The sequence below is a fragment of the Haliotis cracherodii genome, unplaced genomic scaffold (assembly GCF_022045235.1).
Source record: "Haliotis cracherodii isolate W230 unplaced genomic scaffold, xgHalCrac1.p SCAF_9, whole genome shotgun sequence".
In the NCBI taxonomy this organism is placed as follows: Eukaryota; Metazoa; Mollusca; class Gastropoda; order Lepetellida; family Haliotidae; genus Haliotis; species Haliotis cracherodii.
In genome coordinates this window covers 11,403,532-11,427,651 of record NW_027266343.1, presented here as the reverse complement: position 1 = coordinate 11,427,651, position 24,120 = coordinate 11,403,532, and the positions used below count along the sequence as shown (strand labels likewise).

General features: G+C 41.4%; 1 protein-coding gene across 1 annotated transcript; it reads right to left on the bottom strand.

The window, feature by feature from the left end:
* Positions 1–1,652: 1,652 nt before the first annotated feature.
* On the bottom strand, positions 1,653–12,681 carry LOC139452472 (uncharacterized). Its single transcript, XM_071233962.1, has 8 exons — positions 12,462–12,681; positions 9,094–9,291; positions 7,830–8,000; positions 6,336–6,518; positions 5,016–5,440; positions 3,544–3,655; positions 2,592–2,674; positions 1,653–1,935 (listed from the first exon to the last, which is right to left on the bottom strand). Exons 1-8 carry the CDS (start codon positions 12,637–12,639, stop codon positions 1,900–1,902), a joined length of 1,386 nt encoding a protein of 461 aa, XP_071090063.1. The 5' UTR covers positions 12,640–12,681; the 3' UTR covers positions 1,653–1,899.
* Positions 12,682–24,120: the final 11,439 nt, after the last annotated feature.

Here is a 24,120-nt window from a genome sequence, read left to right as displayed (position 1 = left end):
CCGGTGGTACCCGTCACAAACACATGCAAAGGCAAGGCAATTCGAAAACTTCCTCCTGAACCTTGTTTATCTGCTAAATCACTTCTCTGTCAAGAAAACCAATTCATGCGGCGTCTAATCGTATGTTTGAATCAGAGCTGATTGGGATTTGATACTTCTGGATCAATTAAAATCGAATAATGTCTAAATTCATGGTATTTGTCAATTATTGTCTCAATTTTTGTTATGTAGCGGATTCTTACAGAAGTTTGCACATCGGTTTTCCGATTCATACCTCAATGAACCTAATAAAATACACATTCAATGCTTATAATTGAATTCGATAACGTTAAACATGTTTTATCTACAATAGTTTGACCAAAAAAACAGTTATAAATATCAAAGCAGACAAAAAATTACCAGATTTATAAACATTCCAGGTGTATGAATACATACTGTGGCGTGACATGAATCAGGTGATCGTTTAATTTATGCACATAACTTGACACGCCTAAACAGTCAGTAGCCAATCAACAGAGAGTAGGATCAAACCAATGTTCATAGGACCTGTCAGTTAAGGCAAGAGGCGAGAAGAACTGCAACAGCCAGACTGTAACGAACCGGGAGAAATATGTCCAGGAGAAGGCGGCTGTTTCAAATGACATGGTCAGTTACCGCCAAATTCAAACATTACTTCCCTGAAAATGGGAAAACACAGTTGGAAAATGCTAGTTAGAAACCCGAAGACATGAAAGTTGAACCGAGGCGATACAATTGAACAGAAAGGGAAATCCCTCGACTGTAATATTGGGATTCCCAGACAGTAATAAAAGTAGTGCGCCTCGGTGGGCGTGGCTTAATTATTAACATTCATTGGGAAATGAATGCAATAACACGTGACCAATTCAGGTCATGAGAATGCAGGAATTTCAAGAAACACAACGAAAATATAATTATTGTAAGTTAAAGTTTTCATTGAAGAGCCGTTGAACGTTGACAAGCACGAATATATGGACTCTGTTTTTTTGTATATTTAATACTTATGCACCTGATGAAATCACTTGTTCCAAATTTGACGCATCAATGACAAGAATGATGTTCGATGCAATTCTCTTTTTTGACTTGTACCATATGGTCCCGTGTTTTTTTTCAGGTGAAAAATTTCCTTTGCATGTGTTTGTGACGCGTGTCATCGGTGGGGCAGGATATATTCACCTTTTCGCGAACACCTGGTATCAACACTATTTGATACGTACTTCGTACTCGATTGTTGCTTAAAGTTGTAAAAAGTAGACACCACAAGCTGAAACTGCTGGAATATTGAACAACAAAGGAAAAGTTGACTATTAGAAAGTCATGTCTCTTGTCATACAGTCTTGTGGATAAGTTTTGTCAATCTGAATCGTTATACAGTAAAAAACGTTTATAACGAAAACGCTTAAACGAACTGACGGATATTACGAACACAATTTGTGGTCCCCGCCATTTGCGGTTTAGATGTTGCATGTATGCTTATAACGAACTACGGCTATAACGCACTTAAATTAGTGGTCCATTTGAGTTCGTTATAACCGTAGTTTACTGTACATAGATCTGAACAGATGAGTCGCCCCAATTCCGCCTCAGTATCTAGTGTAAGATGAATAGGAAATACAAGGATTCCAAGTGAACACATGCAGATGTTTATTTAATTCCAGTTTAACATATATGTGTTTACATTGATCAATAACGTGTAGAACGATAACACAGCTGTGACACACGATTTCCTTTAGATACATCGGACAGATTCGGACACTTTAACAACGGCGACTGGCTGTTTGTCAACAGTAGAATGGTCAGTGTTCGCCAGTGTGCGCCGTGTGTCACTGGCAGCACTGGCTGCTTGATAGGATGTTAGCTGCAAACTGTCTGATCACACTCTTACAGGAAAGAGTAACAGTGCTTGATCAAGAACATCTGGAAGAAAGAAAATATGTATATTTTTTAAAATGAAATATGTAATCTGGCAATTAGAAGCACAGTTATTATAAAGCAATCTGTTTTGTTGTTGGTAACATATTTCCTATCCATTTGGGTTGTCATTACAACAAATATATCTGTCACGCAAATAAATATATCAAATAGTGATTCTGTCCAAATAAGGGAATTTGTCCTCCACGTGTAAACATGCAAATGTGCACACGACTTCGGAGAGAATTGGTTAGACGTCTAATAATCAGTGCCTGCAGAATGTGGTCTCTCTGTTCATTGGAGAATTGGGGCGGATTCTCTAGAACAATGTTCTGGCTCTGAACAGCTGGAACCTGCTCCCATCAGAAAAGAAACACGTTGTCTGCCCAACGTAAAGGCTGAAGTCGATGTTGCCTCGTCAACGTCATCCCTCTGAATGGTCTATAGGCCCTTATAACATGCTGTCGTAGTGCGACGTAGCAATTTGTTCAAACGATTGTTGATTTGTACGTCGAACGTCGAACAATACTGGAACCTATATAACCGTCCATGAACGTAAATTGTGTTTGTTTCAAAATGAATGTTTGGGTACACTTTCTTTTGATCGTCTGTACGTGTACCCATGTACATACATTGACTACATGTGACCTGACCATACTCACATCATCCATGTAACCGGAGAAATATTTCTTATTTGTGCCAGCAGCAATACTCAAAGGGCAGGAGTTGCCAGCAGCACGAACACCTGAAACAGACCTCGAGCGTTGCATAAATCCAGTTATTTGTGTCCAGTGTTCTGTATAGTGTAATATTCTACTTTCAGTTTCAAGGTGGTCTCTAAATAGCTGTGTCTGATGTTTCTTAATAAAGTATCGTAATTTTGAGATGTTTAGGCGTAAGCATGTTCAGATTGTGTTTAACAACCAAACGTGTTTAGGGTCTAAATGGAGGAAAGACACGTATACCCCCTTGAAATTCATCTCGGGGAATTTGAAAAGAGGGCGCTGTCATTGTTTTTTTCGCGTTTAATGAGGATATTAAAGTATGCGTATATGTGTGTGTGTTTTTGTTTGTTTGTTTGTTTGTTTTGTTGTTGTTTTTTGGGGGGGATTTGTAGCAGTGTAAGTGTATTCATTTATGGTGTGTGTGTGTGTAACTAAAACAGTTTAAATGTCTATCGTAGTAATCACATCGCTCTCGCTTTAGCGGCAGCGAGAACTTAGATCTGATTTTAATGAGATTGAGGTATGACATACCTCGGCGGGGTACGAACCTGCAATTTCTTAATCCGTAGTCCCTTACGCTACCACCTGTGCGACGGAGACTGTTGTTCTCAAAAGTGTCCATCCAGTACTGGATTGGTTTATCGATAACACTAGCTATTGTAATCGAACTGATCATTTAAAATAGTTCCTGCTTGGTGACCTCGGATGTAGCGTACTGGATTGGTTTATCGATAACACTAGCTATTGTAATCGAACTGATCATCTAAAATAGTTCCTGCTCGGTGACCTCGGATATCGCATACTGGATTGGTTTATCGATAACACTAGCTATTGCAATCGAACTGATCATATATATATATATATATATATATATATGTGTGTGTCTTACCTGGGGGGAAATCAGTGGTGGCAGTTTTCTCAGATCCGCTTCTATCAGTTACCGTCAGAACTCCCTTGTCATCGTCCTTGGCAAAGTAAACAGTGACCCTTCCGGTCAAGTCCTGCGGGGATAATAAAAAAGCTTTGGGTAAGAAACGGGAACAAGACAGTGTGGCAACGTGGATGTATTGTAAAAACTCCCTTTGAAAATATTGGCGTGTTATAAAATATTGACATTTTATTTCGGATGAGGAAATGAGAAGAGTTGGAGTGATTTCATTTGTATTTGCTTATGAACTGGTAGAACATACACACCGTATGTCTATATATTTAGAGTGTTTGAGTGAGTTTGGTTTTACGCCGCTTTAAGCAATTTTCAAGCAATATCACGACGGGGGACGCCAGAAATGGCTTTCACAGGTTGTACCCATGTGGGGAATCGAATACGGACGTTCTGTGTGATGAACGAATGCTTTAACAAAGTGTTATAAACCCAACCGCCTAAGAAGACGAGGGGGGAGAAGAAAAGGAGGAGAGAAAAACGTCAAGTAGCAGTAAATACACGAGTGAGTGAGTGAGTGAGTGAGTGAGTGAGTGAGTGAGTGACACACTGAAATTCGTCAGTTGGTGATAACGCAATGTCCACGTCTCGAACTACATTGCATTTCTTTATGTTTCGGGGCGGCCGAGTAGCCTAGTGGTTAAAGCGCTCGACATGGTTACGTCGAAGAGCCGGGTTCGAATCCCGACATGGGTACAATGTCTGAAGCCCATTTCTGGAGTCCCCCGCCGTGATATTGCTGAAATATTGCTAAAAGCAGGGTAAAACCATACTCACTCACTCTTTATGTTTCATATCAAGTCAGGTACATACTAATATAGAGCTGTAATTTAAAGTAACATATTCCCATAATAAACGAAAAATAATTTGCGATCTGCGTTGATTGGATTGACACATTGCAGTCAAATGTTGAATCAAATCACAGTTCTGTGTAAAATATAAAAAGAAGACAATGAATTGTTTTTTCCAGATTTATCGAACCCTCGTAGAAATGGGAGAGCTTATTGTACCTCAATGTTTTTCTATTCTATATTCCACACCCATTCTGACGCGGACACGAACGTGTATCTGTGGAGTGACATGCAAATGCATCATCCATCGGTTATGGCCCACTTATATTCTATTGGGAAACATACATTACGTACCGACCCGTGAAGATCCGGGTTAGAGTTGGTCTTCAGCAACCCATGCGTGCCGTAAAAGGCGACTGCTTGTCGTAATAGGCTACTAACGGGATCGGGTGGTCAGGCTAGCTGACTTGGTTGATGCATGTCATCGATCCCAACTGCGTAGGTCGATGCTCATGATATTAATCGCTGGATTGTGTGGTCCAGATTGGATTATTTACAGACCGCCGACGTATAGGTGGATTATTGCCGAGTGCGGCGTTAAACAACAAACAAAACAAAAACATTACGTACCACTTCCTCGCTCTCTATTTCTACATGGAGATCCGTCTGGTTCTGGGGCTTGACGTAGCAGATCACGCGAGCTCTGTTCTGGCTTGTCATCCTCATCTTACACCCATAGGTTGGCTCAATGTCACAAATGCTGTTATCGGCAAGAGCGTAGTCTTGAGAGTTGCTTTGGTCGTTGTTTGGATCCTGGATATACAGGAAGTTAAACGCGAGGGAAAACCTGAGGCCAAGGTCATTTCCAGTGAGACCAGGGGCAGCGAAGGTACGACGACCCATGAAGTAGGCTGACCCCGGGAAGTCGCTGCTGCTGTTGGCGACGGTGCCGTTGCCCTGGATGGAACTGGAGAGGCCGATGGCGTTCTTGTTTCTTGCTAGGTTCCAGGAGTTGTCGGAGGCAGAGAGGTGCACTGATGTTATGTCCTCACACTCTGAAAGAGCAGAGGTAGATGGTGGGTGAGTGAGTTGGATTTATTTCCGCTTTGAACAGTGTTCAAGCTATAATACGTCGTGTCAGCTTAATGTGGGAGGAAGGACCGAAGTGTTACATTTCTCAGACGTTTACCTCCTAGGTGATCCCCACGAGGGTATGGTACTACATACTACTAAGCCTAGAAACATAATCGGGACGAACCGGGATTCGAACCCACAATCTTATGATTCTGGCGTGTCCAATGGACGCAACTCTGTTAAGCGAATTGCGGCGCCTTAGACGACTGGATCACCCGTGATCCTAGATGGTGATTGAGTTGGCAACTGAATTATTTTGACCCGTTTAGAAAATTTTCAGAGTGACATATACACTTGGCTCAAATACGTGTGTGGATGCAGTTATATTACAGTTAAATCACGGTTTTTATTGATCACAAAAACTAGAACTAGCAACAATGATACAGGCAGTCGGAGCACGATGACACACACACAACCAAGTCACACACTGTAACAACTCGATCCATATTAGCCGGCTCGAGTGAGTAAGTGAGTGAGTGAGTGAGTGAGTATGGTTTTACACCGCTATTACCAATATTCCAGCAATATCACGGCGTGGGATACCAGAAATGGCCTGCTCGGGTGAAAAGCGTTGTGTATGTGGACATTGCACATTGTTGGGAATCGAACCCGAACCAGGCTCGCTGACATGGTTGATGCATGCCCTCGTATCCAAATTGCTCGGATCGATGCTCATGATGTCAATCACTGGTTGGTCTGGCCCATTCGATTATTTAAAGACCGCCGTCATATAGCTAGAATATTGCTGAGTGCGGCGTTAAACAACAACCAACCAACTATTGTAGCCCAGAGGCTTTAAGAGTAAAGGATGCTTACCAACGGATATATTGTAGAGGTCACATCCACACTTGGTAGGTTCAATATGGCGGAGGGAGGCAGAGCAGGGGATGGTATAGTCCTCGGGTTTGTCGACCTGACTCCCATCAACGCTCGTGACTCTCACCCACTGTATGGAGCGATAGTACTTGTCGTCGTCCACGGCAGAGCATGTCTCATTCACTGTGAAAATTAATAAATGCGTGTGTCAGGCTCAGAGAGTGAGTGAGTGAGTATGGTTTTACGCCCCTTTGAGCAATATTCAAGCAATATCACGGCGGGGTGCACCAGTAATGGGCTTTACACATTGTACCCATGTGGAGAATCGGATCCGGGTCTTCGGCGTGACGAGCGAATGCTTTAACCACTTTGGTAATCTCTCCTCCTATAAATTAACGTCGTTTTGAACTGTATTTCATTTTTATTATGACCTCTCGGCATAATGTAGCGAAAAGGGTAAAAACGACAACGGTAGACATTAAGCACTTTGGTGCTGACAGACTCGAAACCTAGAACCAGATCCTATCGTGGCTGAGAGACGCATGAAAGGGGAAAATGGCGAAAGGTTGAAGACTTTAAACACCTTCGTGGTGACAGGAGAGAAACTGGGACTCGAACCCACAACGCGGCTAAGGGACGCCACTCTGCAGAGCAAATTGCATCGCCTTAGATCACATGACCCCCTGGAGAACGTGCTACAGGCAGAATGACGGAGTTACATGTCATATATATTTCGAAACTATTGGTCCTATAGCGGCTACGGGACGCCACTCTGGAGAACAAGATATTAGTCAAATGGTAAAACACAAAACCCATCAGGTTTCATAACGTATATCTAAATGAACGATGCTGTAAGGGTACCAACGACGTCTTGCTACACATGAGTATGTTGTGTCAACAAAGAAACACATACTAACAAAAGAACATATCAATATCATTTACAACGGCATCTTGTTTCGTTTGCTATGCTATTTGTTTTCAATCCTACTTTTGTCAATTTGTGGATAAGGCTCACTGTTTACTCTTGATATATTCTCAAATAGAAAAATTTAAATATGTTAAAAAAAACAACCCTTTGTTTCATCTATATTCAAGGGAGAATATCCTACTGAAGACCTGGGGATATTTGCCATGATGCTGTTATTGGAATCAACTATCTAGGTGATATCAAATAAATCACGCAATGACTTGATACGGTGTCATGTTGGTATAAATCATTGTTCTACTTATAGTTTACGATTTAGCAAAGAAATGTTTTAGCATTTCCACCGTTTGAAGTAAACATGGTGTTCGTAATATCACACATATGACATACATAATAGTAATGGGCTTCACACATTGTACCCATGTGGGGAATCGAACCCGGGTCTTCGGCTTGATGAGCGAACGCTTTAACCACTATGTTACCCGGCCGCTCCACTAAACAATGCATTTTGAATACGTGGTGCCAAGATGAAGCAAAACGTTAAGGCACATTAGTTTGAAAGATCTTACACAGCTGTCGGTCTAGTACCGGAGGGCACTGGATATCACATTCCCCTGAAAACAGGTTGAAACCGAAGCCGGAAGGACAGAACTCAGTCTCGTATAGGTTGTCCCGACAGACCTGGTAGGGCCCGCAACTCACGGTGTCCGTTGGTATTCTCTGTCCCACGTCACAAGGATCTGGAATTAAATAAAAACGTACACAAAAATGTTTGTTTTTTGTTTAACGCCATACTATATTTCGGCGTACTGTAAATAGTCGTAGCTGACATACTACTGATTGATATTATGTTGAACGATATCCGCCTTCATGGTAGGGTCATACAACCCATTAACAGAGCCTGATCATTTAGTGTTGCTTAGATGCTGTCACGATTAATAATCTTTGTCGGGACAAATCACAACATGGAATATAACGGGTGTACGCGTTAAACAGTTTGAGGTTCATCGAAAATGGATCTGAAGGTTCCGAACGTTCTAACTTTGTTGCAAGAGGGGATAAACGAAACAGCAACATTGCCAGAAATAAGAGCTTAAAATTAACGTAGGGGAAATATGAATTATTTTCTTAATTCATATGGACGAAACAGCAACAATGCCAGAAGTCACAGCTTAAAATTGACGTAGGGGAAATCTAAATTATTTTCTTAATTCATATGAACGAAACAGCAACATTGCCAGAAGTCACAGCTTAAAATTGACGTAGGGGAAATCTGAAGTATTTTCTTAATTCATATGGACGAAACCGCAACATTGCCAGAAGTAAGAGCTTAAAATGACGTAGGGGAAATCTGAATTATTTTCTTAATTCATATGGACGAAACAGTAACATTGCCAGAAGTCACAGCTTAAAATTGACGTAGGGGAAATATGAATTATTTTCATAATTCATATGAACGAAACAGCAACATTGCCAGAATTTAGAGCTTAAAATTGAACTATGTTTTGTGACTCTTGTGCAACATGTCTTGATGTTGTAAATCTTACTGGGCATTTCTTTGATAATCGATCTTTGTGACGAATTTTTTACAAAAATCACCGAATACGGAATATTGTTTTGATAAAAGTCACACAATTTATGACTCTGAAGGATCAAATCAATATTGTGTCCACAGCACATTTCTTCCAGGTCTTCCAGCGAACATATTATTTGTAAAATATGAAGATCGAAATGATTTTTCTTGAGCAAATGGTGATCAAAAACATCCAGCCCCTTCCCAGATTATCAAATTGTTGTTCCCCATACACGTTAAGTAGAGGGAATTCTACGTACGTCCCACTCTGCTGCAGGCCTCTCTGTTGTATTGTTCAACACAGATGCTCTGTGACTCGTCGTATACCTGGCCAAGTCCACAGGTATGGCCGTAGATGAAGACTTGGTTGGGGAAGCTGACGCACTGCATGTACATGTTGCAGGCATTCGGGTGAGCGTATGTCGTGCTGTGACGGCCGACACACTCCACGCATCCAGCTGAAATAGACGTGAGTGGGTGAGTTGGTGAGTTGGTGAGTTCGTGAGTCAGTGGGTGGTGAGGTGTATGGGTGAGTAGGTGAATGAGTGGGTTGGTGGGTAAGTTGGTGGGGGAGTAGGTGAGTAAGTGAGTGGGGGAGTAGGTGAGTGAGTGGGTTGGTGGGTAGGTGGGTGGGTGAGTAGGTGAGTGGGTTGGTGGGTAGGTTGGTGGGTGAGTAGGTGAGTGGGTGGGTTGGTGGGTGGGGAAGTAGGTGAGTGAGTGGGTTGGTGGGTAGGTTGGTGGGTGAGTAGGTGAGTGAGTGGGTTGGTGGGTAGGTGGGTGGGGGAGTAGGTGAGTGAGTGGGTTGGTGGGTAGGTTGGTGGGTGAGTAGGTGAGTGGGTGGGTGGGTGGGTAGGTGGGTGGGGGAGTAGGTGAGTGGGTGGGTTGGTGGGTAGGTGGGTGGGGGAGTAGGTGAGTGGGTGGGTTGGTGGGTAGGTGGGTGGGGGAGTAGGTGAGTGAGTGGGTTGGTGGGTAGGTTTGTGGGTGAGTAGGTGAGTGGGTGGGTGGGTGGGTAGGTGGGTGGGGGAGTAGGTGAGTGAGTGGGTTGGTGGGTAGGTTGGTGGGTGAGTAGGTGAGTGGGTGGGTGGGTGAGTAGGTGAGTGGGTGGGTTGGTGGGTAGGTGGGTGGGGGAGTAGGTGAGTAAATGGGTTTGTGGGTAGGTAGGTGGGGATGTAGGTGAGTGGGTTGGTGGGTAGGTGGGGTTGTAGGTGAGTGGGTTGGTGGGTAGGTTGGTGGGGAAGTAGGTGAGTGAGTTGGTGGGTAGGTTGGTGGGGAAGTAGGTGAGCGGGTGGGTTGGTGGGTAGGTGGGTGGGGGAGTAGGTGAGTGGGTGGGTTGGTGGGTAGGTGGGTGGGGGAGTAGGTGAGTAAATGGGTTTGTGGGTAGGTAGGTGGGGATGTAGGTGAGTGGGTTGGTGGGTAGGTGGGGGTGTAGGTGAGTGAGTTGGTGGGTAGGTGTGTGTGTGTGTGAGTGGCTGAGTGAGTGAGTAGATGAGTGGGAAAGTGGGTGGGTGAGTGAGTGAGTGAGTGGGTGGTTGGTTGAGTGAGTGACTGGTTGAGTGAGTGATCGAGTGAATAAGTGAGTGATTAAGTGAGTGGTTGAGTGTATGAGTGGTTGAGTGAGTGGTTGAGTGAGTGAGTGAGTGATTGAGTAATTGAATAACGCCATAAACAATATTTCAGTTACACACATTGTGGAAGGAAATTCGAATGATACACAAGGCGTAGATGCTTCCCACCATTACCATTTTCAGATTCGAACCTACGTTCAGCAGATCCTTGCATAGCTGAGGGAAGCGATGCAAACAGCTAAGCGCAGCTCTTTAGACCAGTGGGGTCGCTTTAATCGTCGACAAAGTTCAAGCAATATTCATGGCAAGACACACCCCAAATAGACTTCCCACTTATCAATTCCTGGGGACAAACCTGTGTTTTCGACTAGACAAGTCAAAGCATCAGCCAACAGGATCCCCCCCCCCCCCCCCCCCCCCCCCCCTTTATACGTCAGCACTCACACTTTTACTTGATGTGGTCGTAGCATGAGTGGTTAATGTGAAGTTGATATTTTTAGGGCATTTTATTCAGTGTCAGTACACCTATTTATGTAAAAACACTTTCTAGAACACATATCCGACTATCAGTATGTTAGTATGTTATTGTAAAAGTAGCTCTTGCGCCGCACCACGTTCAGTTATTTTGCACATGTAAAACAAATGGAGCATTCTCCGAAATTGCGATCATTCGAAATGCAGTGTCTCATCAAAAGTTCATCAAAAGCAATATTGTCAATGATGGACATATATACGACAATTGCACAATGTGACTTTTGTTTCACAGTTTATCAATTGCTTGAAGATGAGAAATACGTTTCAGTTTCTTGATTTGTCAGATCAACAATATCAACACATGTACGGCGTTTTCTCCACAATGAATGCCCACTCCAAATATGTTGTTTTAGTTCAGGTATATATACCACAGATGCAAGACACAGCATCATTAACTTGCAAATACATGATTATAGATATACTTTCTTAACATTCGGGAGAATTTGTAAAAATACAATGCCAAGAAGAGAATGCCAAGTTTTCCCAGAAGTCTTTATCCCTACGAGTCTCGTTTTCTACGACGAAGACTCACGTGATAGTGGCGTTGAGTCACTTTGCAGTGACGGTGAGGTTTGTTGAATTATTCATAATACAACAGACAATGTCTTATATGCATAATGCTTGTTTGTTTGTTATTTAACGCCGCACTCAGCAATATTCAAGCTATATGACGGCGGTTTCTAAATAATCGAGTCTGGAACAAGATAACCAGTGATTGACATCATGAGCATCGATCCACGCAATTGGGATACGATGACATGCACCAACCAAGTCAGGGAGTCTGACCACCCGAACCCGTCAGTCGCCTCTTATGAAAAGCATATTCGCCTTTTACGGCAAGCATGGGTTGCTGAAGACCAATTCTACCACGGATCTTCATGGATCGAATGTCCACTCCAATCACATGGCCTAAATATATATATAGAGAGAGCAAGATTTCACTCCCCTTTTAGCAATGTATTCCAGAACATCACGGCGGGGGGCGCCAGAAATAGGCTTTACACATTTCCCCTTGTGAAACTCGAACCCGGTCTAATATGACGAGCGAACACTTGAACCACCAGGCCACGGTCCTAGTAAAATGATGGTGATGGTGAAATGGGGTTTCACGTCGCGTCCAAGATTATTGCACTTATATAGCGACGTGCATGCACGTGTGTGTGTGTGTGGCTGCTTGTACTAGTCCGGACTGATGCCGATTTATAGTGCTAGCTCACTGAGATACCATGCCTGAGTTTAAGATGAATACCCCACTCAGACACAGTATTCTGACTCCGAGCCGACCAGTCCTTGTTTTAGCCACTTAATGCGGAGCGCCAGACAGGGTAACAACAAGAACCATCTTTTAACGGCTTTTTGTATGATGCGGTCGGGGATCGAACCCCGGACCTTCCGCTCTCCGGGCGGACGCTCTGCCACTAGACCACGGAGGTGGTCCTAGTAAAATGAAATGTTCGCAATGACATTAACTGTCGAACAGAGGACCCCAAAATGTAAAGCGAAAAACTTCTTGGATTATTATAGCTTACCTTTATAGAACTCAAGAGTTTCATTATAAGCTGCATCGGTTGATGTATCTCCAAACACTTTGGGCAGGGCAAACAAGCTGAAGGTTCTGGCTTTGTATGCTGTTATATTGATATCCTGACCATTAACAACGCCACTGCTCCCTAAGCCCAGAAGGGCAAGCAATACTGAAGCAAGCATCGTCCTGAAGGTAGTGTGTAGTGACTTAATGAAAGCGTAACTTTGTTCGTCTCTTTATATACCGTGACCGATGTTAATTAGATGCGTTTTGGAGTGGCTTTCCGGTGGTTGAAACATACCTACGGTAGGTGAGCTTACGTAATATGTCATTTACACTAACCTATAGCGGGATGGCCTCATGTCAGAGGTCACACCACACGTGCTTGTGTAATTAAGTGTCGGAATCCCAAACAATAGCTGCATCATTGGGTAGTGTCATCAGATGTTGACTACAAGCAGGAAACGTGGGCTGGGGGAGAAGTAGGCCATTTCCGTAGAAGGTTAAACGATTTTTATACTTGTAATCTCGTCGAATGCGACGTTCATAATAACTAAAACGACCAAATGTCCATAATCATAAGAAATCCTTGCTAGAAGCAGAGTCCATCGTATAATTCCGACTGTGTCATGTGTTAATGAATCAATATCCAATAGTGATTGTACCAGGTGTTTGCGAAAAAGGTGAGCGTTTCCTACCCCACTGGTGTCACCCGTCACAAAAACATGTTAAGTTTACATTAACGCGGGGGATACACACGGAGAGACTCAACAAAACTCGAATGAACATGCGAGAAGCCAGGGTGTCCAAACAACCAACAACTCTCTCCCGAGCCTTCCAATCATTCAATACTCAGTGTACAGTAAACTACGGTTATGACGAACTCAAAGGGGCCACTTTTTTAGTTCGTTATAACCGTAGTTCGTTATAAGCATATTTACATCATATATACAGCAAATCACCGGGACCAAAAGAAATACGTTCGTCATATCATCAGACGTTATAAGCTTGTACGTTATAAACATAGTTTTCAGTATATACATGTACGTAAAATAAACTCGGACAAGGTACTTAACATCTATACACACATGGCGCCCCTTATATCAAACTTAAAGAAAATGAAGGACAGTGTCGGGCCATAGAGATTTTGACAAATTTATTTATTGCCCCAAACACACTTCTATTGCTGTGACAAAAACAGCAGTCCCATTTTGAAATACAGGATACACATTCTGACTTCCAGAAGAAGGTATAAGGTGTGATTTGCAGATGTTGGTAATTAAGAAGATACTCTGAACAAATATTTCACTTCGAGTTGTTAACATAGGTAAACATCAGGATTCAGAAGCTTGTATTTAATTACCAGTAATGAAAGTATTCTTTAGGTAAACAGTAGTAAGTCAACTGATGGTTATACTATAGTGTAGTTTCATACCACCTAATTAGTGTAAGATTCTTCAGAAATCCTATCATAACAGACTTGAGTTTCACGCTCATTTGAACACGATACCAGAGCAACAAGGCTGTAGATAATAGATAATTGTTGATACGCAAATATAACAAACTAATTTATTTTGAAAACAGAACTCTAAGGAAAATATGTTGCATATATTAAATGATGACCAACTCCCACGCATTATGCAAAGTAATCAATTGGCCAAATGCTTATTTAATATATCAAAAACTGAAAAAGACAATAATTGAATATATTTAGGTCTTGTTATTCTCAGTTAAAACTTTGAATACTAAGCGTATCAAACATATGTATTTCCCTGTGAAGCCCATATCAGAGCAACTATTGAAAAAAGATTAATTTGTGTGAAAACATGTATTTTGTGCAGAGAGAAAGTTAGACCCCAGTGTTCAGGGGAAAATAACATTCCCTATGAAGAAATTCAACTTATTATTCAAGAGTATCAATATTGCTTTACAAGAACGACACGAAGGTAGCATGGTTTTCGTGCATTCAACAGAGCTATCTCAGAAAGACTTTTATGCACTTCAGATAATTCAAACATCATGAAAGTGACTTTTCTAGCACGACGATTTCGATATAGGTATACAAGTTGGTATGTGTCGCCATTGCCTTTGTAGAGGTCATCTGGCATCGTCTCTACAGCATGAAGAACTGTTCATATAGTGGCATGTATATGATTGACGTGCTGCTAGCGGGTTATGTACATTTTACAACGACGCGCAAAGGGTCACTCGAGTCCATGAAGGTCAGGGCAAATACCACCTCTTGTCTGCTTAATGTCAACTTAACCGGTATTACTGAACCGTTTGACACGTTACTGAAGGGCTACTGGCAATTAATTTTGAAACGAACCAGCTCGTCAACACAGTCTCTGACGCCAACAGTTGTTTTCGAAGTCCATGGAGAAAAGGATACCTATAGAAATTAATAATTATAATTAAAGTGACGTAATAGTGAACTGCAAGGTTGAAAGGGTGAGAGAAAGAGGGAGAGAGGGAAAGAGACAGAGATATAGAGACACAAAAAGAGGGAGAGAGAGACAGAGGGAGATATATGAGAGACAGAGGACAGAGGGGAAAGAGAGGGGTGAAAAAGACAAAGAGAGAGACACAGAAAAAGGGAGAGAGGGAAAGCGAGAGGGGGAAAGAGAAACACAGAGACAGAGAAAGAGGGAGAAAGACAGAGTGAGTCACACGGAGAGAAGGGGAGAGAGCAGAGAGAGACACACACAGAGAGTGAGAAGGAAGGAGGAGAGAGAGAGAGAGAGAGACAGATAGAGTCACACAGTGAGGAGTGGAGGGAAAGAGACACACAGAGAAAGACACACAGAGAGCCACAGAGAGACTCACAGAAACAGAGAGACAGTGAGACACACAGAGATAGCCACAGAGATGGGGAGAAGGGAGAGACAGACAGAGAGTGACACACAGATAGGAGAAAGAGGGAGAGAGATACATACAGAGAGAGACAGAGAGCGCGAGAGAGTGAGATATAGGGGAGAGAAAGAGGGAGAGAGAGACACACAAAGAGAACCAGAGAGAGAGAGAGAGAGAGAGAGAGAGAGAGAGAGAGAGAGAGAGGGGAGAGGGGAAGAGAGACAGAGAGGGGACAGGGGATCAATATAAAACTGAAGAATTATTGGCAGTCATGTGATATAAAACCTCATACTCCGACTTTAACTTAGAGGCTTGTCAATTGATAGGCGGAATACAGTCCTTCAAATAACATCACAGGCGAATTACGTCAGCAATATTGTAGGCACGTACATTCGTGCCAAATTTGATACACCTGTCGGTAGGGAAGAAGCACAGTTGTCATACAAATTTCTTGTATTTATTTTGGCTGTAAATAGAGGCGTTACCAGTTTGTGTGCATGTATTGTGTCACTGCATCTACCGTACATGATTGTTGTATACTTGAACTGCGGAGCATGTATCACAAAATATGCAGGTAGCTTCGTTACTAATTATTAAAAGAACCCACAATATTTGCTGTTTGTGTACAAACAAACCTTAACTCATCCTAGACCTGTCGAGAACCATCCTAGACCTGCCCCTCCTGGATCCCGCCTTAGCCCCAGGCCCATATTAGAGGCGTCCTAGTTCCATATTAGAACCTGCCTAGGGCCCCTTCCTAGATGCATTGGGTCGGTCGGGTAGCCCCGTGGTTAAAGCGTTCGCTCGTCACGCTGAAGACCCGGGTTCGATTCCCGACATGGGTACAATGTGTGAAGCCCATTTCTGGTGTCCCCCGCCGTGATATTGCTGTAATATTGCTTAAAGCGGCGTAAAACCATACTCTCTCATTCCTAGATGCATCCTTAACCCCTTGTACGCCCTTTCTAGACCCATTCCTAGATCCAACTAGATCCTTTCCCAGATCAATCCTGAATCCATACTAGACTACTTTCTAATCTTTCCTGGAACCTTCCTGGATCCCGTTTAGGCCCGCCCTATACTCTCCCGATACCCCTACTACAACCTACAGATATTAAAATTTATAAAAGTACCAAAAAGTATCAAAATAATCAAATCATAAAAACAACATAGCTCCAGGAAAACACCTTATTGTTGACAACTGATTAGTGTTCAGTCACAGTTTGATAGGGGTACAGCGTTGTAGGGCGTGTCATATATCGTAGGCGTTGTATACTCAGGGCCATGGAAACGGGTGCGAGCAGGACTGGTCAATACTGTCGGAGGCCCAGAACATACAAGATGAGACGCAGGTAAACATAACGTCTTGACGTACATGAAATTGAAACTAATGTACACTACTATATACAGTCCAAAGTACATAGTAAGAAATGGAGCGAGTGAGTGAGTATGGTTTTACGCCGCTTTAAGCAATATTCCAGCAATATCACGGCGGGGGACACCAGAAATTGGCTTCACACCTTGTACCCATGTGGGGAATCGAACCTCATCCTTAACAGGAATGTTTATCTTCCCATGAAACACAATATGATTTTAGTATGTCAAGTGTGTATCGAAATAGAATGAAATATCTGATTATCCCTATCAAAAGTTGATGAGCATATAATGAGAATGGAATCGAGATACCGACACATTATTGTTGCTATATTTGTATAACAGTAAAAGAACATTCTTACTATACATCAACATAACATTACATACTTGTTCAGTGAGTGAGTATGGTTTTACGCCGCTTTTAGCAATATTCCAGCAATATCAGGGCGGGGGACATCAGAAATGGGCTTCACACATTGTACCCATGTCGGGAATCGAACCCGGGTCTTCGGCGTGACACGCTAACGCTTTAACCACTAGGTTACCCGACCGCCACCAGACTTGTTCAGAAGGTGGGAAAGTTCATATTAATGCACAGCTTGCTGATGGAAATTTCATACACTAATGCATGCAACTTAAACAACTAGAATAATCCTCAGAACATTGAAATCGTACAATTTTCTGGATATGTGCAAACAATACTCTTAAGATCACGAGTTCTTGAAAGATTCAAGCAATAACTTTCATTCTCTTGCATTCATATTATCGTGACTAACGAAACCAAATAATCTTTACAATCAAAGAGTGATGTATATGAAAGTAGTATAGAAATATCTTCAACAATAAACTATACGTTTTGATAAAAAAAATAAAAATTTTTTTGTGTGATAAATGTTAACTATGAAATAAATAATGATAAAAAACTTTGCCTGGAAAACCATCACCCAGGAACAAAGATCATGTATCGAAGGCAGTTTGGCAGGGTATAGGTTTTAACAGGAACTTTATACTTAAAAATATTCCCAATGCTGCCCAATACAAATTACAACAGCAAATTGGCTATTATAACTATGGCCAGCAGCACGGATTCATGCGCGGGTCAGTGGCTTCTAATCAACAATAGAAAATGGCCGGGTGGCCACTGAAGCTTTACATTGTGGATGAAAACGTGCGGGATACTTCAGACTGACCATAGAGGTATCGGATTCTATACGTGCAGGTGGTCAGTGATTTGACTGGTTTAGGTTAGAATACATTCTGTTGGTCGGGACTTGACCCTGGGACAGCGGCTAGGCAGGTTGGGTCTCTGACACCTCTGTGATGCTTCTTGGCCATGTCTGTCTCGTTACCATAATCATGTTTATATAGATGCTGTATTAATTACACCACAAACAAAGTGCTGTGGACCCACTGATGGACTCATGAGTTTGAAGGACAGATACCCTAAACTATCGGCCCGGGATATATGTCAAAATTATATTCGCGCCGTAAAATACAAATGCTTGGTTAACTTCGTTAGCTGTGCTCGACAGAGGGATGCGCCAATGCTATCTCCTTTGGTATTTACTCTTCAAATTTTTCACCTCAAGCCTACCCTATTCAAACAGAAATTTAAGCCCCTAATTCAAACTCCGTTGTGTGTTAGAGAGGGATTGAGTGTCCTTTAGCCGGCGTCAAAGACGTCTACTCTATTTGGTTACAAAATTATCACTTGCCAGCGATATGTAGCGGGAATCATCCCTGACGCTGATTCCGCCCGACATGTTTCTGCATCCCTATCAGGTTGCTGAATCTGTCGTTGTGGGGCTTGTTTTCGAAAGGCGTTTTTGTTTCACTGAACAGAACTCACAGAATACCACCGTGCCTGACATCGAAACTCAAACCTAATGTTTTACCTTCACACACAATAATAGTGAGTGAGTGAGTGAGTATGGTTTTACGCCGCTTTTAGCAATATACAAGCAATATCACGGCGGGGCACACCAGAAATGGGCTCCACACATTGTACCCATGTCGGGAATCGAACCCGGGTCTTCGGCGTGAAGATCGAACGCTTTAACCACTAGGCTACCCGACCGCCCCCACATCATAATAGCGTAAATATACATTCACATCATCTTGTCCAGAGCATCCATTTTGTTGTAATGATCATCTTTAAGGTGTTCCAAATTCAAAATAGACGAAACACCACCAAGGCTGTATAGACACACAATGTCAAGTACTTGCGGCATACTTAGTTTGTCCAGCGTAGCTTGATGGTGCTTAATGTTTAATTATAGCGTGGATTTATATGCAACTTCACCTTTAATATCGATTTTTACATCTTCCCAGGATACATAAACATGATCCAAATATGTCAAGTGTATATTTAAATATAACAAAATATTTGATTATCCGTATCAAAAGTTGAGTGTATATATTAAGAACGGAATCGACAGACCGATACAATAGTGTTGCTGTATGTGTGTAACGTTAAAAGAAGACTCTCAACATACATCAACATCACATTACAGACTTGTTCAGAGGTGGTCATGGATAATAACTATTCATGTAAGTGCCCGTTGGACAGACTGAACATAGGGCCAAACTTCTATTTTTTTCTCTTTGTTTCTTGGTTTTTGTGAAAAATCAACAAGTTTAACAGTTTGTAGTTGTTCCCACTGGCACGTTCCAAAATAACATAATCATTATATGTAAGCATCACTACACTGATTGTTTGATCTATATATGACATATCAAATAATGTCGCTTGTAAGGCCAGTATATTAACTGAGGAAGAAATCTGCCCAAAACACTTATCAGTACTATCGACTTTTGACTTCATTCTAAAACCTAAAGACATGCCCATTCCTCTTTTGTACTAGATTTCAAAGCTCCATAAACTGTTCGTTGTCTTAGTTTCTTGTTTTTTTCTGAAAATAAAATAAGAAGACACTTCAATATATTACAAGAAATTATTTGAGCATGTCACCCCGTATACGTGTACATGAAGATTGTCATACAAAATTGCCATGCTGTAAGCGGCGACTAACGAAAGTATATGAGACAAATGGAATATTAACATGTGGATTCTCAGAAACTCAAAGGATTTGCATTATTGCAATCTCAGAAAAGAAACAAGGTCAAATTGGTCAAATCATTACGTTTTTAAACTTTGTTCACTACACAAACTTAAGGAAAAACTTCATTTCTTGATCCATGGGGCATTTGTTACAAAATTTTGTGTCCATAGATTTGGCTAAAACTCTATCTTTAGAGGTTCAGGACAACGAGTTAAAAATGAAAGAAAGTGTTATCTGAAGTTCATTAAGAAAATTATGTGAAAAGTTAGCTAATACATTTACAAGCAAGAATAAGGTATCCCCATGGTCACCAAATGTGTTACCCTTTCGTTCCGGTTTGTTTCTATGTGTACATCAATCGTAATTTCTGTTCGGAGTGGCAAAATCAAAACAAGAGAAGTTGCCCTGGTGGTTAAACTGGTGGCCTTGGATTTTTAATAATCACATGCCCATGGTATATCGCCCAATGGATTCTGGCAGCGATTTCCAATGATTGTTAAAAGGGTTTTGTCGTTTTGATATATTTTGATCATTATTTTTTTTTGCAATCACTTAGTTATTTGCCCATCCATGCCGTTGTCTTATTTCTTGTTAGATTATACATTGGTGTCTGTAGCATCATTGATACTTTGGTAATATCAGAGTTATGAGTAAAATAGTGATTAAAATTATGTGAATGGATCCCTTAAAATCAGTGATCACACACGAAACGTTTGAAAAGGCGTTGGTTTCAACATCTAGCCATTCATTTAAACATATAGCCATTCAGAGTGATAGGAACTTTAAGTACAATCTGACCACACCTTCCAGGATATTTTTCTTTTTATGAATGATGTGCAGAGGACATATATTCAGAATGGTTTAACATGGACCATGTGATCAGACTGGGTAACTGTGCCCGCCCACATTGATCACACATGGAACGTTTGAAAAGGCGTTGGTTTCAACATCTAGCCATTCAGAGTGATAGAAACTTTAAGTACAAACTGACCACATTTTCCAGAATATTTTCCTTTTTTTGAAGGATGTGCAGAGGACGTATACTCAGAATGGTTTGACATGGGCAATATGATCAGGCTTGGTAACTACGCCCACGTTGATCACACACGAAACGTTTGAAAAGGCGTTGGTTTTAAACATACAGCCATTCAGAGTGATAGGAACTCTAAGTATAAAGTGACACATCTTCCAGATTATTTTCCTTTTATGAATGATGTGCAGAGGACATGTATTCAGAGTTGTTTGACATGGGCCATGTGATCAGGCGTGGTAACTGCGCCCACATTGATCACACATGGAACGTTTGAAAAGGCGTTGGTTTCAACATCTAGCCATTCAGAGTGATAGAAACTTTAAGTACAAACTGACCACATTTTCCAGAATATTTTCCTTTTTTTTGAATGATGTGCAGAGGACATGTATTCAGAATGGTTTGACATGGGCCATGTGATCAGGTTGGGTATCTGCGCCCACGTTGCTCCTCACTTCGTGCTGCGCAGTACATGTTCAGCCTGCACAGACATTCAACAGAAAGGAAGGATAATTGGATTGCACAGCTCTAAGGGAAAACTTGACGACAAGCCCTGGCTGTTTGTCTGATCATCCCTGGTATTTCGCTGAGGGATTGAAGCAAGAAAAACACAGCCCCTTTAGGCTTCAGGATGCCTTACGCCCCGTGAACTTAAAGCTTAGCCAAACAGGTTGTCCTTGTGGCATTTCGTGGTTGCAACCCATCTTGTGCTTGCAAAGCAAGGTTTTGACTTCACAGGACAGAACGATCGTTAAAGGGATAGTTTTTTGTTAAACATTCTTCTTCATATGTCACCTATAAAAAAAATCAAAATAAGATTGTTGGAATCAAAACTATGTATGAAGAAAAGATAGAAAAAACATATGACTTCATTCAACATTACATCGTTCATAATTTATTTTAACTTTTTTCAAACGCAGTCAGGGAGAGTTGTAATGAAACATATATCTCCAGATATAACAACACTGATATAACGAAAGTTGGATATAACGAACTTACTTCTTATCCCCAGGCGAGGTTTGAAGAGAAACTGACATATGACATATTATTTACCTAATAGTGAGTGAGTTGGGTTTAACGCCGCTTTTAACAGTATTCCAGTTATATCGTGGCGTTTTACCTAATAAATACAACAAAGCTATGTGTTCATATCTCAAAGTATTCCACTGACAAGGAAGAGAATTTATGTAAACCCGATGAAGGAGTAAGTATAAACTCCGAAAAGTTGTGTTCCACCTAATAAAGAAGTTTACATCCATAACTTCTCTTGCCTGTGTGTTTCACGTTAAAATGCCATTTAAATACTTAATGATAATGATGGATTTATACTTCCGGTTATTATCATACACGGTATATATCTATTTCAAGAAAAATTGTGAATGAATATTGATTCATTAGTCATCAAATATTCTATTTCAGAAATAAAGGCGGCTGTAAATATAGGCGACAAAGCCCTTTCCATATCCATAACATATAACTGCAAAGAGAAGGGTCGATTGTACGATTCCGACTCCTTCATTAGCACGTGTTATGTGTCACTATGACATAAATAGATCACGAAGAGATGAGAATTTCCTGCATTGCATGTAAGTTATTCATGGACGTGGCAAACCGGTGACTGAAAACATGAACAACAATACTTTACCAAGCGGCGTTAAAAACTCACTTACATCTAATTACAGGGGCAGAGTATTTTTTGGTTTGTTGTTTAACGCCGCACTCAGCAATAGTCCAGTTATATGACGGCGGACTGTAAATAATCGAGTCTGGACCAGACAATCCAGTGATTGACATCATGAGCATCGAATCGATGACATGCATCAACCAAGTCAGAGAGCCTGACCACCCGATCCGATTAGCATAGTCGCCTTTTACGGCAAATTACTTAGTTCGTTTTCGACAGGGTACCGAATTCGAAGTGCATTTCTGGAAATATTTGCAGGACGTTAGTGAAGCTTGGGGTGTTCTCAAACCACAAAACTTAACTATGTTTTGCATGCAGAGTTCACGATCTCCGCTTTTCTTTGATGAATGCAAGGAGGACGATGTTCCGCATTGTATACGTGTATAACCTATACACAGACATTAGGTAAATGTAAAGGTAGCTGTCACCTTTGCCTAAGCATTCACTACTCAAACCTTGCATGTCGACCTATACATGTATGTACAAACGTTTTCCTAATGAATTACATACCAAATGTCAAACCTTTATTCATCTTCTTTCGAAAAGTTTCTAGTAGGTAAGCAATACCAACTGCATGATGCGTTCATTTGAAAACATTATATGCTTTGGAATATTAATTTCTCTTACTATAAACTGAATTCGAACACATTAGTTTTTTCTATGTTTAACAAACTGCCATTTTAAATGTTTGTTTTCTACGAAAAACATCATTTAAACAATTAAAAACAATTAAATGAACGGATAAATCCCGATAAAGAACTTTTCACCCTTGATGTAGCTAGTTCCTATCTGTAGGAAAAGGATTCAAAGTTGGGGACACTGTTCGAAGCTTAGTCCTGTTTAACTCTTCGAATGTTAAACATATTTTTATTTTTGTCTGGACTGATATTCTCTGGCGTTGATGTTATATATTTACTATACTTTACTAACGCGCTTCCCCTTGTGGGCCTTTCAATAGTGTCCCGTTTGCTTTTAAATTTAACCATATAGTGAAAGAAAACTACTTGGAGAACAAGTAGAAAGGAAGAAAAAGGCGAGACAACCAAACATCTCGCACAGCAAATACTGACACTACTTGGCCTCACGATACGCAAACATTAAAGCATGTCAGATGCAGAGTAGCTTGACATCAATCTTGTTAACAGTTTCTGGAGGATGTCACATGTCTGTGTGGCTGAATGCTCATGGCCATCCCGGGAACGCGTGAGCCTCAAGATTTGGTGTTAGATATAAGGTTATTTTAATACTGGTATCTAGAGTGGGTGTATAATGGCCGTGTCGTGATACTGTTCTCTAAATTTTGCGCCCAAATCCTTTCCATATCCAATAGAAATGTCTGCATAAAGAAGAGTCGATTGTACGATTCCGACGATATCATGTGTTTATGAACCACCATTAAATAGTAATGATACCATTTTCGCGATATTTTCGGACATTTACCCCGCCTCACCGGTGGCACCCGTCACAAACACATGCAAAGGCAAGTCAATTGTTCATCTAAAAAACACGGGAATAAATGGTACAAGTCAAAATAGGGAATTGCATCGAACATCATTTTTGTCAATGATGCGTCAAATCTGGAAATGTCCTCCACAATCTTTTTGAAAGCTTTACTGAGACCTTGAATGTTGTAACCTTGATCAAACAACTTCCGAGGAAG